Genomic DNA, 17,983 nt, shown 5'->3' with positions numbered 1-17,983 from the left:
ACAAAACCATCCCAAAAAACTCACAGCCCCTCCTCAAAAAAGACCAAACCAGACCAAAAAACACCCCACAAAACCAACAACAAAACCCCCAAAAACCCAAATGCTCTGTCCTTGTCTGTGCAACACATACAGGAATAACCAGGTACAGGAATATAAAGAGATCACACAACTTGTTCATTGTGCTGATTTTGTTCCAGCATAGAGGTGTATATTCAAATCTAGAACACCAGGCACTGTTTTAACTAATACAGGTTGAGGTGTAGAATACCTTAGGATGAGCTTTGTGGCCAGACTGTATCTTAATATTTAGTACCCTTTATTTAACACTAAACCAGTCTTTCTGGTTTTGTTGAACCCTCCTTGTCTGAATGGAAGCAGTGACAGTCCAGACAGAAAGGCTGTCTTGCTGCAACTGCTTTTTTTTTTTTTTTAAGAGCCAAATAACACAAGAAATTTCTCAATTTCTGTATTCCCAGCTGCATTGCCTATCTAAAAGTGAAATGCAGGGCATACTGAACAGAAACACAGAGTGGAACTGCACCTGTTGTCAGTTTGTACTATTCCTGGATACACCTTGTAATTCAGGAGATATTTAGTATTTTTTAGAAATATGGACTGTTAGTGACCACCTTCCTTCCCAAGCAACAGCACTATAGCATGCAGAGTAGTCAAACCCAATTTATCAGTACAACTGATCACATGGCTTTAAATTAAATCCCAAAAGACATTTTATCACATCCTGGTGCAAGCAATAAAAAAACCTATTTCAAATGTAAAGGTGAAATACAAAAATAGCAAAACTCGGTTCAAAAATTTAGTATCTTTATTTGAAGAGTTTTAGAAAATTTTTACAGTTTTCAACTAAAACAGACTAAAGGAAATTCCAGTGTTTTTTAAAAGCAAAACAGAGAGAAAAAAACCAAACCACCACAATTTCAGTTGACCAGTTATTTTCAAGTTTTTCTTTCCTCATATCCACATGTGCCTGAAATAGGCTTCATTACTCCATGCAAAATTCCCTCTGCAGAAACCCTTGGGATATTTCTCATCTCTTGTCCTAAGATTCTGTCATTCCCCCATTAATTTTGAAATAGGGTTTTTTCCCCGTGTTACGTCGCAGAAGGAAGAAGCAAATCTACATTTGGTCACTGGAAATGCTATGTATTACAATGTATTTACATATATAAAAATATATATATATATTATGATATGCTGTGCAATTGGATACAAGGCTGTAATTCAGTTAAGAGGGAGGGCTGGTATCAAAACCATGAAGATCCACACACAGGGTGGAAAAAAGCCACCCAGACTGAAACAAAAATCTTATGCACATGTTACAGTAGAGACCTACAGTTTTGGAAAAACAGAAATGTTTACAAAAAATGTATTTTACTGTGTGGAAACAACATTGCTTTTCCCCTTGGTCTTTGCAATAGCTCTCTCCTACTGCCAGCACAGGAAGGGATCTGTGAGGTGACACACTCAGTTCTTTGTTATCACTTGCAAATATTAACAGCAGAAAAAATACCTTCCTTGTACCATAGATATAGACAACCACAGAATTACTGATTTATCCCTCCTTGTAGATATCATGCACAATTTTGCAAGTGATCACCCAGCAAGTGCTGCACCTTCCCCAGCCCCTGTGAAGGGACAGGGACCCTCTTCCCATGGGGGTCACCAGCCCAGCAACCAGTGAGTTACACTATGGACTGACCTGCACCGTGTGTGGGACTGACTGACTGACAAGGGAGAGGAAATACAAGATAAAAACGAGGGAATCAGGGAAAGAGGTTCGTTTTATCTGCATCCCTGACCACACCCTTACAGAGAACGAAATCCCTCATTCTTTATGTCCCATCTGCACTTCATTTCCACAGCTTGCCTGTTTGGAAACAGTAGCCCCTCTGCAGGAAAAATACTCTAAGTTTTCACACAAATCTTCCCCCACTGGCCAACTTTCTTCCCCATTCTTTTTTTCTGGGGGAGGAGTTGTTTTTTAGTGCATTTTTTGGTATTTTTTCCTTTTTTTTTTCCTCTTTTTTTTTTTTTTTTTTTTTTTTAATTAAGGGGCCAAACTGCATAGAAGATCTTAAAATAGCAAAAACATACCATAGGTTGGATCACAAGAAAATCAGAAAATCTTGCCTTCAGCAACTGAAATGAGCTTTAAGTTTCTCCCTCATGTGCACATATGCAGAGTTAGATGCATTTGCAAGTGCTAAAATTAACAACCTTTAGTTTGCACTCCTCACAGCACTAGCCTACATACTATTATTTGAACACCATTACAAAGTCCTTCCACAAAGACACCAGACAAATTTAAGACTGTTCTACTGATAATGTTACCTTCCAAAAATCAGCTTCCTCACTAAAAGCAGCTACTGTCAAGCATCCAAGAGCATTAAGCAAATGGGTCTGGCTCTCATCTCTTACATCCTCTTTATACTGCTTGATTTTTGCCTCCAGCAAAAGCACCTCTGGCTCTGTTTTGGTAAAGCAAACACTAGCAGGGGTCACAGGGTGGGTTGCCAGGGGGTTACCAGACCCCACTCCCTCCAGCCCTGAGGAAACAAGGTCAGGAATGAGCAGAGCATCCATGGGCACAGCTGTAAATCCACATTTTTCTTTAAACAGTTAAGTTTTGTTTCATATGTTGCTAGGCTGAAGGTACCAGAGCTCATACTTCCTTCTAGGTCAAAAAGGTTTAGTGTGTTTAGCCCCATGACACGACCCAGGTGCCAGGCTGGGCACAGTGGCCAATTCCCTGCTCCAAGCTTCTCAGACAGCACCAGGAGGGCACCAGACACAGAGATTTCCTCTTGGTGTCCCACAGCCTGTGCTGGCTCCATGAAAGCTTGAGAATCAAAAGGTTGCTGGAGAGGACAAGTGGCAAAGCAAGGGTTGAAGACAAGTGGGCAACGTGTTCACCCCAGCAAACACAGACCATTCCCACTGATGGGGCACTGGAGAATCAGCACATGGGCTTGTTGCCAACTTAGGGGCTGCTCTAACACCTGTCATTTACATTTTTTGAAGTCTCCACTGACAACTATGAAAAAAAACAGATTATGACCCAAACCAGAATGAACTGCACCACTGGGGGTTTTTTTTGGTCAAACTAACCCTGAACCCACTGTTTTGAAATTATTCTTCAATGTGAACTGGAACACCTTCAGTCAGAGCAGAATAATAAAATCCCCTCCTGGTTTCTTGCTGTGGAGTGCATGTCAAGGACTGTGAAGGACTGTGCTCCTCCCCAAACCCCACCAGCTTCCCCCCATCCCAGCCTTCAAAGCTTGGATCCACAACAGAGAAGTGGCAGGTTTGTGGCACTTCCCTGACTACAGATGCATGTTTCAGATGAAAAGAGCTATTTCTTTCCTTTGCAAATCTCTGGCTTAAGGAAAAGGTTATTGTGTTGGAAATATCAGCTACAACCCTTGTGTACAACCCAGCCCTGAGGGTCTGGGCTCGGGGAAGCCCCGCTGGACTCACTGGTCCCACTGAACAGCACGTTGCTGCTCCTGCCACAGTGTCATGTTCTCAGGGCTGGAGATCTTTCAGCAGCACTTGACTATGAGGTGTTGCTTGTCTGCTACTGCAGGGCTCCCTACCAGCCCGAGTCACCAATTTTTTTAGGAGATGTGATAGAATCTTATAATCACAGAATGGTTTGGGTTGTAAGGGACCTCAAAGATCGTCTCGTTCCAATCTCCTGCCATGGACAGGGATGCCACTTACAACATCAGGTTGCTCATCCTTGAACTTCCAGGGATGGGGCATGAGCTGGTGATAACCAGTTCACTTTGAGACCGTGTCTCTGCACATTTTCAGCTAACCAGTGTTCACACTGAACACCCAAGGTCAGTTCACAACACACAGCAGTGTGTCAGCAGTTCTCAACAAAAAATTCCAGCTTGCAGATTTATCTCTCGGAGACAAACACCTGGATGAAGTTTGCTGTCTGGAGCTAAACTTGCATGCTAACATGCAGGAAAATATTATGGGAAACTTGATAAACTCTAATGCCACCTTCAGCTAAGGAAGGTGGCTCCAAATTATTGTAGGAGCACGAGCACCTGTAGCTCTTGTCTGCTGGACTCACCAGCACCTTCTGGGAAAACAGAACCAAGTCTGAGTTACTGCATCACATGAAGTTAAGTCCTCTACTAGTTCCTGAAATAGTGGATGACTGTGTACAGTGTACCAGTTCCCAATTCAAGAAAATCCAGTTTAGACACATTATTTATCACCTATCTCTACAGATGGCAAAATGTCATCTTTACTCCACATAATTTGAATATTTACCTGCAAAACTGGAAAAGGTGAAACCCTCATAGAAGAACACATAATTGATAAATACAGAAGATACAGAGGATCAGTGAAGAGACAGTTCTCTTAGGCCAGTGCCCATAGGAAGCTTCTGGTAGCACACAAAGCTGTCCTGTTCTGAAATGTTTCAGGATGCCAGAAGCAATTCAACAAATTAAACATTAAAAAGAAAAAAAAGTAAAAAAAAAGGAGTAGAAAGAGCCCTGCAGCTATCTAACATGTGCTTTCATGATGTGGTTTCCTTTCAGAGGATTTATCACCTTTAATTAGCAAAAGACCCAGTCTGTGTCCCAAGATCTGAATTGTCAGTCACGGTGCTCACAGAACTCCCTGACAGCACTGGTGAGAGAGAAACTGAGCACTCTGGGACAAAGTTCATGCTATAACAGCATTAAATTGGTTTTCCAATTTGCAGCAGCATTTCAGATTTTTGGATATTTATCATACATGGTCTTGGGTCTTCTCTTTGGAGTAAACTCTTCCACTGCCATTCTTGTTCTGACTCTCCTCGTGCTTTCTGAGCCATCTTCAGTTTCTTCTTATCCTCCCCCTCTCCACCCTACCCAGCACCACTGGCACAGAAACCTAAACTGAAAAGCTGTTAGTGCAGCTCTGTTTTCATGCCCTGCCCCAGCTGGGAAACCACATGTGAAATTAAAATACCTAAAGATTCATTGTTCCCTGTTGCTGATGTTTTCTGGACCTTCAACCACAGTTGCCTGAAGATGCAGCCCTGACACAGATTTCCCCTTAAAACATTGTATTTGTCATGGCAAAAGGCACCATCTCTGCAGGCTTTGGATGAATGTTTAGATCTGTTGGTGTGTCTGTATTTCACACCTGTGCCAAGCATTGGCACACATTAATGCACAGTGCTGCTTAGCCAGCTTATTCACCCAAATGTACAACAAATAACACATCAAACAATGAAACCATGCACAAAATAGTTTTGTTCATTGATAGTCAGTGGAGCTGGCATTAAGAAGAAATATTACAGGGCTTTATGTCCTATGCAGCCTGTGTAGTGCAAGAAACCAGAAATGTGTACCCAACCACAGGGCTAAAGACAAGAACAACTGCAGGACCTTGCACTAAAACAGCTGCATGTGAGCTTTAATTCAAGGCAACACTGATCCCAAACACCCAATACAGGCTTTTTTAAAGAGCTGCAGGTAAATTCACAGCATCTCCCAGAGGCAGATTAATTCACTAATAACTGCAGCCCCATCCTGCAAGCTCACAAGGCTGTTATTTCAGCACAGGGTTCTGGCTGGCTCTGCAGTCAAGGCCACCTTCCAGCACACTCAGAAGTCACCAGGCACTAAAGTCCATGATAATCCTGATCCCAGTCGGAGCAGGGCACGGGGGATGGAAAAACCAAACACACAGGACTGTGCGTGGCTGAAAAATACTGTCAGGACTTGCAAGACATTCCTAACAAAAGCCACACTGAGGAAAATGCTCAACCAAGACATCACGAAAAATGTTCAAGAAATTTGGAAACCAAGAGTTTTCTCAACGAAGTTTTCTATGGAACAGGTCAATAAACCTTTCAGAAAACAGGCTGTGCTGCAGATTTTCTGTTGCCTGGCACCTGTTCAAGTTCAGAGAAAACATTAAATATTTTCACAAGTGTAATTCTTACATAGGTGGATGTGCTTTTTTTTTTCCTGCCAGTGGTAAAAACAATGTATTTTTGGCTCTATTTTTTCTGTTTCTTTTTTATATATATTTCGTTTTAAATGGTCTTAATTTGTGACAAGAAAAAATGAAATTGGTACAATTGAAAAAGGGTTTAGGATACTTCTCCCTTATTTGTCACCCTTGGTAAAGTCTTTCAGGTTCCATTCTACCTTCAGCTGCATTTGTACAACCCTTCAGAAGGGCACAGTCCCAAACAAACACGAGGAAGGAACCTGATCCTCACTATTGTGATCCAAAGAGTTGAGGTTGTTTATTATAGGATTTTTTTTAGTGGAGTTGGTTGTTGTTGGGATTTGTTTGTTTGACTAAAAGAAATGCCTCCCCTGAACACATACAGGTTCTCAGGAATAAAATCCTTACTGAATTTCTAGAAAGATAAATAAAGACTTAGTATGTGAAAGACATAAACAAGAAGCCCATCAACATTACTTTTAACATTAATGTTACTTTCATTACTTTAAATATTTAAATTCTAGTTTAAATATTTAAACTAGATATCCCCCAGATATACATCTAGGGGGATGTATATCTGCAATCAACAAATAAAACCAGAGTCAGCCATGTTGAACTCATATTCATATGTTCCTATACAACATTAATTTTTAAATTAAGCTGATCAGGGAGGTTTTTGAAGGACAAAAAGGTACAGCCTTGGGTTTTGATGGAAGTGATTGAACTGCCCAGGATCAAGGACTAAACAGTCACAGCCAAACTGGAGCACCAGGATCACCTGATTTGTACAGTACTGGGATAGTCACTGTGTAAATTGTTGCCACTTCACCTGCTTTCACTGGAGATACTGCACTGAGGAGCTGTTTGGGGTTTTTCTTCATTCTTTGCATTTTGGGGAAAAAAAAAAAAAGGTCACACTTAAAAGTAGATGGAAAGTCCCCAAAAGCTGAGGTGGAGCAGGTCCTCCTGCAGACCTGCCCAGGACCCAGTGGGAACAACACAGCTCTGAGATGCCCTCGAGTTCAGTGTGATCACTTCTTCCATCTGAACTGAGCTATGAACAGTCTGAGAAGCAAACTATTTCCTAATCACACAGGAGAACAAATGCTGAAATACACTTTTCAAGTAGATGATAAAACTTAATGCTTCCTTATCAGGAAGCTACTGGCTTTTAAGTATGTACAAAGCCACTCCAAACGTTATGACTGAGAGACAATCAAGGCCAAAAACAATAGAACTTCAGTCAGTCTTCAACGTGTTTTCTTGTTATTTATCAGGTTCATTATTTAAATACAAGATTGTTCTCTTAGTTTAATATACATACTTACACAATGGCTTAAAAATTAAGTCATAATCCAGCTGACTGAAGTTTTCAGTAAAATTTCTCTGCTGCTTTTTATTAGTAATAACTGGATCAGGTTACTGCTGGCCAAAGTAACAGTCCATTAAAGAGGAGATTGAAAACCAGATCTCTTTAGTACCACCTTCCATTAGAGCAATTTGTAAATTAAATGTAGCTGCTGGCCCTTGGACTCAGCAAGCCTTCCAAAAACCTCAGTGGATCATCCTGTCAGACAAGGCTCGAGGCTTTAAGCAGGAGCTGGTGAAACTCTGAAGCCACAGTGTGGTTTTACAGAAAGCCACTCACATTCTAAGAATGCTACCACTGCCCACAGAAGTTATCTCCCAAAAAACACAGGGCAAACTTTTGGAAGACACAGCCCAAAAAAAAAAAAGGCTGATATTTAATAGACAAGACACGAAAAAAAAAAAGCCCTTGAACTGCAACTCAACAAGACAACTGGAGACTTAATTTCAACAGCAATGCCTCTGATGGCATCACTGTGACAATACTTTTGTAAATGACATTTTTTGGCTCTCAAATACTCTGAAAAGCATTTCTCCCATGCAATCTGGAATCATGTTCGAGGATCCTATAACACTTCCATTTCCTGTTTCAGTTTTCGTGTGAAGTGTTTGAGGCTTTCTGGAATTGCAATTTCAGTGTAGAACAGACACCTCTGATAAAGACAAATATACTTAGATGGAACAAGTAATATGCAAATCACATCATCCCTCTATGTATAAAAGTCGATGCATTAGAGACTCAAACACACAATTTCAGGAATATAAAGTAAGACCAGCTGCACCCCAAAATTTTTAAATTTGCAAATTTAAATCACAATTTAAATTCACAATGTCATGTAGCAAGACAGGCAAAACAATAGGTAAGATCCCAGGCTCATTCCAGAACCTGACAGGCCACGCTTTGCCTGCTCTTGGGACAAAGACAAAACATGACTTAGGCAGCTGGTAAGTTAACTGAGCAGCAAGTAGCTTTAAATCACAACTGTCTGTAGCACCATATGTGCTCCCTTGGGAATGAAAAAAACAGACTGTTTTCTTCCAGATTAGAAATCACAATTATAGTCCTTGAATGAACAACAAATAGAAGCTCAAAGCCCCAAAACATATGAACTTTTACTGCTTTAACATTTTCCCAATGAAAATACTGCCTGTTAAGCTTAGTACAGTGTTACCACCCATTTTCTTACCTATTTGGCTTGTATTTCATTTCTAAAACACTCTTAATATGCATTTGCTTCCAAGCAGCATTCTGTGACCAACCTTGTTTATTATCAGAGACAGCCCTTAGAGTTCACATGAATGACTAGAAAGCCTCCTGGAGCTCAACTCACCCTGCCTTTTAAACTAGACTAGTAGCCAACCCAGGTAACTAGAAGTAAAAACAAAAGTTAAGAGATGCATTTAATGCACCATGGTAGTGTAAATCCTTTCAGAGTCATGGCAATTTAACCATTCTCTGCATTTCCTGAATGTAAGTTTATACTAAAGCATTCCCTTTTATCAATGGCTTTGACAAGTCAGGAGAAGCAAAGTAAAAGGTGGCAATAATAGGGAAAGTGCTAAAAAAACCCCAGACAACCACGTTTCTCTCAACTAAGCATTGTAGCAGACTTGTTCAATGCTTTCCCTCCATGGTAACCTACACCATGCTACAGCAGCAAAACAACCACACAAGCACAGAGTACTGGGTAAATAAAGACTCTTAATGCTACCCTGGCCTAATGCAAATGGAACAAATGGTCAAAGGCATCCACTAACAGAGTGATCATTGAAACCCACACATCAGAACTCCTGGAGAGCACCATATTCCAGAAGGATGTTTGAAGGGTGTAGCTGTACCGAAGCTGGAGGCAGAACATTCCTTGTTGGATTTGCTGATCAGACTCCCAGCGAGGTTCCTCAGTGAATGCAAACCCTACTGAACCAGTCCTAAATACATACTGGTTTTATATGGATATGTTTGTGAGGGAAAGTGAGGAGTTCTTATCACATCACTTATTCCAGCTGGCTTTGCTCTGCATTTAGGCATTTGCTTTCGAGGTTGTCCTTATTCTGAGCAGTTGGTTCCTCACTCTGTGCCACAGAGATTTCTGACTGGTCTGTCTTTGTGCTGCTGTCAGCCAGCTCCTCCTCAGCTGAGCTGGGGCCACGCAGCTCCTTCACGTGCAGGGTGGGGTTGGTCATCTGCTCTGTGTCTGCTGGAGGGGCTGGCACGGTGCTGTCTTTGGGAAGCTCAGGGCAGTTGACAGGGGCTATCACCACAGGAGGCTGAGGTAGGTCTTTCTGTGAATGGAAGATCACAGTCAGAATGATGGAAAGCAAGAACCAGTTATCAGAAGTGATGGTCTTACAAGATGAAGGTTAAAGGTCCATCATCTCTGTTATCATTCTCCAGCAGTGGACACATGCACACAGTTATCCTTTGGGTTTTACAGGGCACCAGGGGATTTTTTTCTTTCCAGAAAAGTGTTTGCTTTCTGCCTGATTGTTCCTCACCAGTTTCAGATGTGCTCTGCTGATTAGGCAGCAACAGGCAAACAGCACTTGGTCCTTGGCCACTCTGGTTCTGCCCACCTTTAATGTCAGTGATAAAGAACTGGCGACTTTTCCATTACATTTTAGATGATCTCAAATAATTTCTCCAACAATTAAATTCAGTTGTCTGGAGGAAACTTGTAAAGGTTATCACAAACAGTTGAATAACAAAGTAAAACTCACTGGGGTGAACCACTAGCTTAATAGATTTGGCCTTCAAGTGATTATTCAAAAACTAAAATCATGCATCATGACAGAAATTATTCCTTTCTGAGTCAAGTTCACTTGTATCACAGTGAAACAAAGTGATAATTTACTATACTGAACTACATTTCTACCTTCATAAACAGTAGGCTATGAAAAAAATATTTCAAGGATGTGTTTTATATAGTATTAAAACCCATTATATTTTATATAATATTGTAATCTTTTACTACCAGTGATACTTTCAACAGAGATCAAACAAGTAAAATCATGACAGAATCAAGAAGGATAGACAAGGTCTGCTTTACTTTTCACCAGCCAGATTCAAGTGGCCATAAACACCCTAAAAACCAGAAAAACCTCGCTGAGGCAAGAAAAAAAAGTACGTAAAAAAGCAAACAATGGAGCAAAACCAAAAATCTTTGTGCTTGTGCGATAATACTGCAATACTTTACTCAACTTTAATGCTAGTTAGGTTTTTATAACATTAGTATTTCCTGAAGACACTCATATCAAACTGGTATTCACCGCAAAGCCGCTGCCCGTCCAGAACATGGCAAGTTCCCTTCTCCAAAGGGCCACTGCGAAGCTGGTGAGGAGAGTGCAGGGCACTAAGTAGAGGAGAGCAGGCTGGCCCATCTGCATCAGTGCCAAGGCAACAAAGGTCACAAGAAGGCCTATGCCATAGGCTGCAAGAAAACAAACCCAGCAAAAAACCCCAATTATTCGGATGTAGCTTTGCTTAAGCACAACTAAATAATTAGCTAGGGGAGCATTAACTTTTTTCAAGTAATATTTTTTCAGGCCTCTTTAGAGAGAAGCATTATTTACAGAATGGAAAACTGGAATTACTACAGTCTTTCTATTGATAATAATATGTTGTGAAGGTAGTGTGATTGGCCTAGTTCATAGTGTGCAGTTAAAGCATTACCTTAAGCAAAAATAAACAAATGAAGTATTGCACCTCATATTGTATTTATGAATTCAGCAGATATAGACAAATATTTTGACCATGATTATGTGCTTCTCTTTTGGGTTGGCTTTACTATCCTGCCACACTGCTAAAATAAAAAAAACCCAGCAAGCTGTATGTTATAATTTGTTATTACTTTCTATTTAATTTCTGCATAAATGTGCCAAAATTTATTTAGTAGAACACGAGCAGCGTGGATCTCATATTGTAATTATTCTCAATTACATTTTCAAAACAATGCAGTTAATCCAACTGATTTTTATTCAAGAAAACAGGTGAAGAAAGACATTGAGGGGCTGAAGCCTGTCCAGGGAAGGGGAATGGAGCTGGGGAAGGGTCTGGAGCACAAGTCTGATGAGGAGCAGCTGAGGGAGCTGGGGAGGCTCAGCCTGGAGAAAAGGAGGCTCAGGGGGGACCTTCTTGCTCTGCAACTCCCTGACAGGAGGGAGGAACCAGGTGGGGGTCGGGCTCTGCTCCCAGGGAACAAGTGAAAGGATGAGAGGAAACAGCCTCAAGCTGTGCCAGGGGAGGTTTAGTTTGGATATTGGCCAGAATTTCCTCCCCCAAAGGGTTGTGCAGCGCTGGCACAGGCTGGCCAGGGCAGTGGTGGAGTCACCATCCCTGCAGGGATTGAAAAGTTGTGTAGATGTGGCACTTGGGGACATGGTTAGTGGTGGCCCTGGCAGTGCTGGGGTAACAGCTGGACTTGATGATCTTAGAGAGTTTTTCCAACCTAAATGATTCTGTGATTAGAATACTCAATAACTCTTTACAGTTCTTGAAAATGTTTTTTTTTTCAGAGCACATTCTGTTACTATTGAGAGTTCCTTATATCTAGTTAAAATAATTTTTATTGTGACTTAAGTCCATTGCCTCACATCTTATCTGCACACCTGTAAGAAAAGTCTCTCTGTCCTCTCTGCAGCCTCCCATTAGGCAGTTGTGGGACAGCAACAGAATCTCTTCTTTTCTTTTTTTTGCCTTCTCTTCTTTTACAACCATGTGCTCCAGCCCTCTGCCATCTTGAAGGTCTCCACTGGATTTACTCCAGTATGTCAATGACTGTCTGGCACCAGGGATCCTGGTTAAGATTCAGTCTTAAATGACAAATTGAGAGGAATAATCATTTCTCTCATAACTGATGACTCCACCTTGCAAACTGAGCCCTTTTCAGTGCTGCAATACCACACTGCTGACTCTTTATCAATACATTTTCTATCATTTTCTGCAAATGATATAATTTTGAAAATACCAGGTAAGACAACAGTTTAAGTATGTATGAGAGGAAATGGCTTGGACCATTGAAATAAAAACATCTCTCTAACCCTGCTAGGAGTCTCCATGACCTAGGTATTTTTTCCAAAGAATTTCTACAGCAGTTGCTCATGAAAATTTTTCACTACATTAATTGCAAGCATTGGAAGTCTTTGCTGGCAAAAGTGTGTTGTAAGAAAGCCAAGAGGAACCTGTCAGATCCTATTCATCAGGTGTATTTACACCCATGGCATTTAACTCTGTGGATTCTACAAATTAAGGAAGAAAACCAATGTAGATGTGTTATAGTCATCATAATACAATTCCCTGCATCACAGCTCATGGGTCTTCAGAATACACAAAAAATTAGGAACACAGTCAAAGGATGATATCCCTGAACCTGAATTCTCACGCACCATAAACTCAAAAGATTCATGAATCAAGAAACCAGAATGAGCAGAGGTGAGCACATGTAAAGATAGTGGAGCTGCAGGGGTTCTAGTGAGACCCTTTGGAGCCATGGCAACAAGAAGCTCCCCTTACACATGGCAGACAGAACAGCTCAGGAAAGCCACACCAGCTGGTTTTGTGCTGGAAGATCTAGCCTTGAAAGCACTTTGCTAAAATATTTCTGTTTAATAATAAAAGGAGAAGGGTAAAACCATGCCATGCAAGATTGAGGACATGCTTTCAAGAGGGAGCAACTCCTGTAGGTCTTGCATTCAGGTGTCACTCTGGTACATACCTATTGTGCAGGCTACAAAATAGACTCTGGATGACTGCACCTGAATATCAAATCTATGGCAATAGGCTACCAGTAAGCCTAGGAAAGGAAAGAACAGTTAAACATGCTTTCAACCTATAGTCACACACTAAGACATGCAAAATCATCAAACCAGCTAGGACCTTTTAAGAATTTTTTCCCCCAACACTTCCTTGGAACCCTGTGTTTAAACACCATGACAGCACAACTTACAGACCAGTTATAGGATAGCACAAGTCCAGTCCAGTACAACAAAAGCACTCCAGTAGTAAAATTAATAGCTTCAAATACATAGCTCATAGATAAAAAACATCATCTGATCCTTACTAAACAGTTGTAAAAACACAGTGTTCACAACAAGATTTTGTTCATTATATCTCCCAAAATACAAGAAAATCAACAGTTGATTTCCCAGAAGAAATCTGAAAGCCAGAAGGTGTATACTTGTTTTCACCTGCAGTGATGCCAGGTGTTCTTCTACATTCTATCTAAAATCAAATTTCAGAGAAGGTGGGGTAGAAACACTGAATGTAGTATCACTAACAAAATTAGGAAGGTTTGAATGGTCAGATGTGTGTACTGAAACAATGTGCAAATGGACAAATAATTTCCTTTATCACCAGACTATTAAAGATGTTTTACAGCATAAAATCAGTTGCTAAATCAACTCTTGCAATTTCTCTATATTTGTTGACATCACTGCACGTGAAAGTGAACCATAAAATTAATTTAATTTCTTATTGAGAAGGTGAATAGTGCAGAAAAAAAAGGAAGCTCTACTCACAAATTTATCAGGTTTATAACAGTCAAATCAAACTTTCCACTTGAATCAGAAGTACAAGAGGAATAAACTAATATGACAGTGTAACAAGTAAAATTCTTAACCTGCTAAACAATACCTGGAACTAAAATGTCTCCAAATCCTAGCAGAGAAAAAGGCCTGTCACACAGAGCCAGTGGTGAGGAATTCAGTCGTGGAACCTTCAGGACCATTGGGAGCTTAGAATGAGAGAGACACATGTCTGATAAAAAGCCATTTTCTCTATACAGTGGCACCACCTTCCAGAACTTGTTCCTGTTGTACTCAAACTGCAGGCTTTGCATACAGCAAATGTATCTTTTTTTACATTCATATTACATACAATATTACTGACATCTAACAAAATGCATAAGATAGGAGTGATGAAATACACTATATTAATTTCAAAATCCTCACATGCAGTAGGGTATCAACTCTGCTTTAACTGCAGGAATGTAAAAAATTTAGGTAAGCTGCTACAAGCATAAGAAATAACCATTTATACAGTTAATTCATCTGGCTGCAATAAAAGTCTCACAAGAGCAAAGACATGAATAATTTTAAAAAGCACATTTTTCAAATCACTTTAAAGACTTTTCCCTTGCCCCCCAGTTATTTATTACACAATTTATTCCTCTTTATTACACAATTTGCAATGCTGAGGCATAGTATGCCAAGGTCCATTGCAATTCTCTTTATTACAGTACATTAAAGAAACCTTTATGTTATTTTTTTATTTCTTATATTAGTATCAAAATAATCCTATCTGCTTGTACTTTCATTATTGTTTTCTACAATTCATTCTGTGGCCAGGTTTTTGTGAAGCTGAGCTAACCAGCTTCCTTAGACTGAAAGCCTTTTAAAGAAAGACAAAGGAAAACCAAAGCTGGTGTGATGAACCACTACAAGTCTGCCTTGCCCGCCTCAAAATAAGTGCTCAGGAGCACTTAATTCCCACATTAAGTTCTTTTCAGACTGGCATCTCCAGCTTTCTGGTCTTTGAATTTTAGGAAAGTTAGAAGTGTAATAGTTGGAAGATAGTTTTCAGACTTAGACTTTTAGATTTTCAGGCTACATGCAGTACCTTCTCATGAGTGGCAGAATCCGATGGGCCTGCAGCCACCTCCACCATTATGCTCTCCCCAGTCTAAATTAAAAAGGGGAAAATTGTAAATCAGCATTTCACCCAGCAGCTCTGGGATCATGTAGGGAACACACAGAGAAACAGGTCGTTACACTCTGCTCTGTGGGCAGCAGCCAACACAGAAGTATTTTACTTACCTTTGTTAAAAAAGGTGTGATAAATACAAAGAATACATCATACACAAAAAGAACCAGCAGGAGCAAGGTACAACCCTGAAGGAAGAGACAAGATACTTGGTATTTACACACTATGCACTAATAAACAGCCAAGAATTAATAATTAGCAGAGTGCTCAAGGAAAAAGCTAACAAAGAGTAAAACAAGCCACTCATATATTTTTCATAATTCCTGAATCTTTTAGATGGAGGAGTTGGGTCTCGCATGCACCATATAAAAACAAGTAATTCTTGGACACAAAATTACATTTTGGTCCCTAAAATTCTTTATCATGTAAAATCTGCAAATGGTGCCTTTTCAGTTTGCCAGGAAATATGAAGAAGTTCTGCAGTGGAGGATGCCAGGCACAGTTTGAAACACTCTCCACCTACATGCTGCCAGTTTATACAAATTTATAGGTGAAGATACCTTGAAGCAGAGTTTGAAGAGCTGCTTAAGGGGCAACTAAATGACTAATACTGATTTTTGTCTGAGGATACTAAGTTCAGAAAGATTTGAAAAAAACCCCAGCAGAATGATGCATTAATTGTGTGTCAATTTGAAAACAAACAAACAAAACTCCCTCATCAAAACAAAATCCACAAATGAGTGGGTGGTGTGTGATTTACTGGCCAACATTCTACAGAACAATCACATGCCAATTATTGGTCTACATTATATTAATTACATCCCTCTTTTCCCAGCTGCATATGAATGTTAAGTGCATTTCCAAGCCAGTGTACACCATTATAAGTGACTGCTCTGTTCATACATGCAAATATCCTCTCTTTACATCTGTTTAACTTTCATACCTTAAACGTAGGCAGGCGAATTGTTTTCAACATGTAAAGACAGAAAGCAATTCCTAAAGCATCTTGCAGAACCCAGGCCCACCTTAAAAAGAGGAGAGCAACATTTTTGTGGGAAACAGTAGGAAAGGCAGACCAAGCCTTGTCCTCACTAAGGACCTGCTTGGGACAAAAAAAGAACTTTTTCAAAGTGCTTGCTCGAAATCAATGTTGTTATGGGTGTGGATTTGCAAATGGAAGTTGTGCTTGATCAACCTGATAACCTTCCACACAGAAGTGACTGGGAGAGGAGGGAAGGTGGATAGGACACTGTCTATGTAGACTTCAATAAAGCTTTCTACTGAGAATCTTCTCTTGGAGAGACTGATGAAGTACGAGCTGAATGAGCAGTGAGGTGGATCGAAAACTGACCTAATGAGGTCACTGGATACCAAAACAGGAGGTGTTGGGGCCTCAGAACTCTTGTGTGCTGAGGCAAATCTACAGTTGGGGCTGGTTTTTGACTCTCCTTTGCAGTACAGAAGTGCTCTTTGCTTTACTCTCCACTGTTAGGATCAAAGAGAAGCAGGATCTGAGGCAACCCTTTCCCCTAAAATGGCTAGGGTCTAGGTGCAGATAAGAGATTATTCTGTTGGGATCAATCCCTGTGCACTTGCTGATGGAGGTTTGTGCAGGAGATGCTCAGGCCCACTCCAGCTTTGAGGCAAAAAATGGGATTTCTTAATCCCAAATATCACAGCTTGAGATATCTCTATAGCACTTCTGTGCTCCTCAGCCTGACACTTATCTCTCTAAAAGGTGTTTCAGGGTTGATGCTTCTTGGATTTGAGTTTTGTCACTGAATGATGCACACAGAACATGGACTACACAAATACAGTAATTGGCATTCAAGGCACAAGCCAGACATCTTTGGTATCACCAGCAGAAACACAAGCCAGTATTTCACTTCCAATGCTGAATCCCTGACAGAGGGACCAAGAAGATGAACACATCCTGTATATATGGGGAGACTGGAGCATCTGGGAGTGAGGTAAGAGGTAAAAAACCCCAAATCAAAACCAAACCACAACACACCATAAAATATCCACCTCTAACAAAACTGCTAAGCACATGCTACAGTTAGGTACAGCAGCAACACTGGATGTAGAGAATTACTGACTAACACCAGACAGCTGAAAGAAACTACAGATCTCACAATCTTCCCAGCTCTTATTCTCATGAAGAAATAAGTTAGACAACTTGTGTCCAACTTTCCATTCCCCTTCTGAGAAGCTGCCTGAAGTCAAAGAGCTCAGAATACTGACTGGGACTCAGAGAAATTAAACTTAACAAGAGGCAGTTTTCTGTAATTAAACCAACAAGAAAAAGGTGAAGTACATAAGGAACAACTAAGAATTTCTACCTGTCACTCCTAAATTCCAGATGCATTTAGGCTTGTGTAGATGTCAGTTACTTATACTGTAAAGCATATCACAATTTTTAGCACAGAAAATAAAATGTACACTTACTGATCTTCATTTCTGAAGACTCCCCAGACCACACTGACAGAGATACAAAATACTGCCAAAAGCAGCATCCGGACCTGGGGACGCTTGTGAAAATAAGGCAAGTTGTTGTCTGGGATTCTGAAAACAAAGCACAGGAAAGCTACAGTTGTCTGTGTCTCTTTCTTTATAAACATTTTGAAATACGAAGCCACCTTGTAAATCCCACACCTACCAAACAGTATAAAAAACCTAAGTTTACCTGTTAAAAATTTAGGAGTTGCCACATACCTGCACTTTCCCAAGGGGAATCTTCTTACAAAGGGAGACAGACAACTGTAGAGACCAATTGAGGCAGCCAGGCAGAATATCCCTATAATAACATAGACTGAGAAAAAAAAAGTACTAAGTCCAAGTTGGATGATGCAAGAGATCCTTTTTTTCATATCCTGGCTGAATAAAGAACAGTCAATAAGCCTAAATGAGAAATAAGGCTAACATTTA

At 40.3% G+C, this 17,983-nt stretch overlaps 1 protein-coding gene across 3 annotated transcripts in view; it reads right to left on the bottom strand.

Moving 5' to 3' along the window:
* Positions 1–805: 805 nt before the first annotated feature.
* SPPL2B (signal peptide peptidase like 2B) overlaps positions 806–17,983 on the bottom strand; it is a 30,711-nt gene continuing 13,533 nt past the window's right edge. For 2 of the 3 annotated variants that reach the window (XM_064637694.1, XM_064637695.1), the window contains exons 7-15: positions 17,771–17,867; positions 17,504–17,620; positions 15,999–16,080; positions 15,169–15,243; positions 14,972–15,034; positions 13,988–14,087; positions 13,071–13,148; positions 10,627–10,787; positions 806–9,642 (exon numbers count right to left, since the gene is read on the bottom strand). In XM_064637694.1, coding sequence (XP_064493764.1) covers positions 9,355–9,642; positions 10,627–10,787; positions 13,071–13,148; positions 13,988–14,087; positions 14,972–15,034; positions 15,169–15,243; positions 15,999–16,080; positions 17,504–17,620; positions 17,771–17,867 — 1,061 coding nt within the window. In that variant the 3' untranslated portion in view covers positions 806–9,354. Of the gene's footprint in view, positions 9,643–10,558; positions 10,788–13,070; positions 13,149–13,987; positions 14,088–14,971; positions 15,035–15,168; positions 15,244–15,998; positions 16,081–17,503; positions 17,621–17,770; positions 17,868–17,983 lie in introns of all 3 variants that reach the window. The other variant, XM_064637696.1, reaches the window with a different exon arrangement.

This window comes from Pseudopipra pipra, chromosome 27 (assembly GCF_036250125.1).
Source record: "Pseudopipra pipra isolate bDixPip1 chromosome 27, bDixPip1.hap1, whole genome shotgun sequence".
NCBI classification, from domain to species: domain Eukaryota; kingdom Metazoa; phylum Chordata; class Aves; order Passeriformes; family Pipridae; genus Pseudopipra; species Pseudopipra pipra.
The sequence above is the reverse complement of the archived record's forward strand: the minus strand, read 5'-3'. Positions and strand labels throughout refer to the sequence as shown.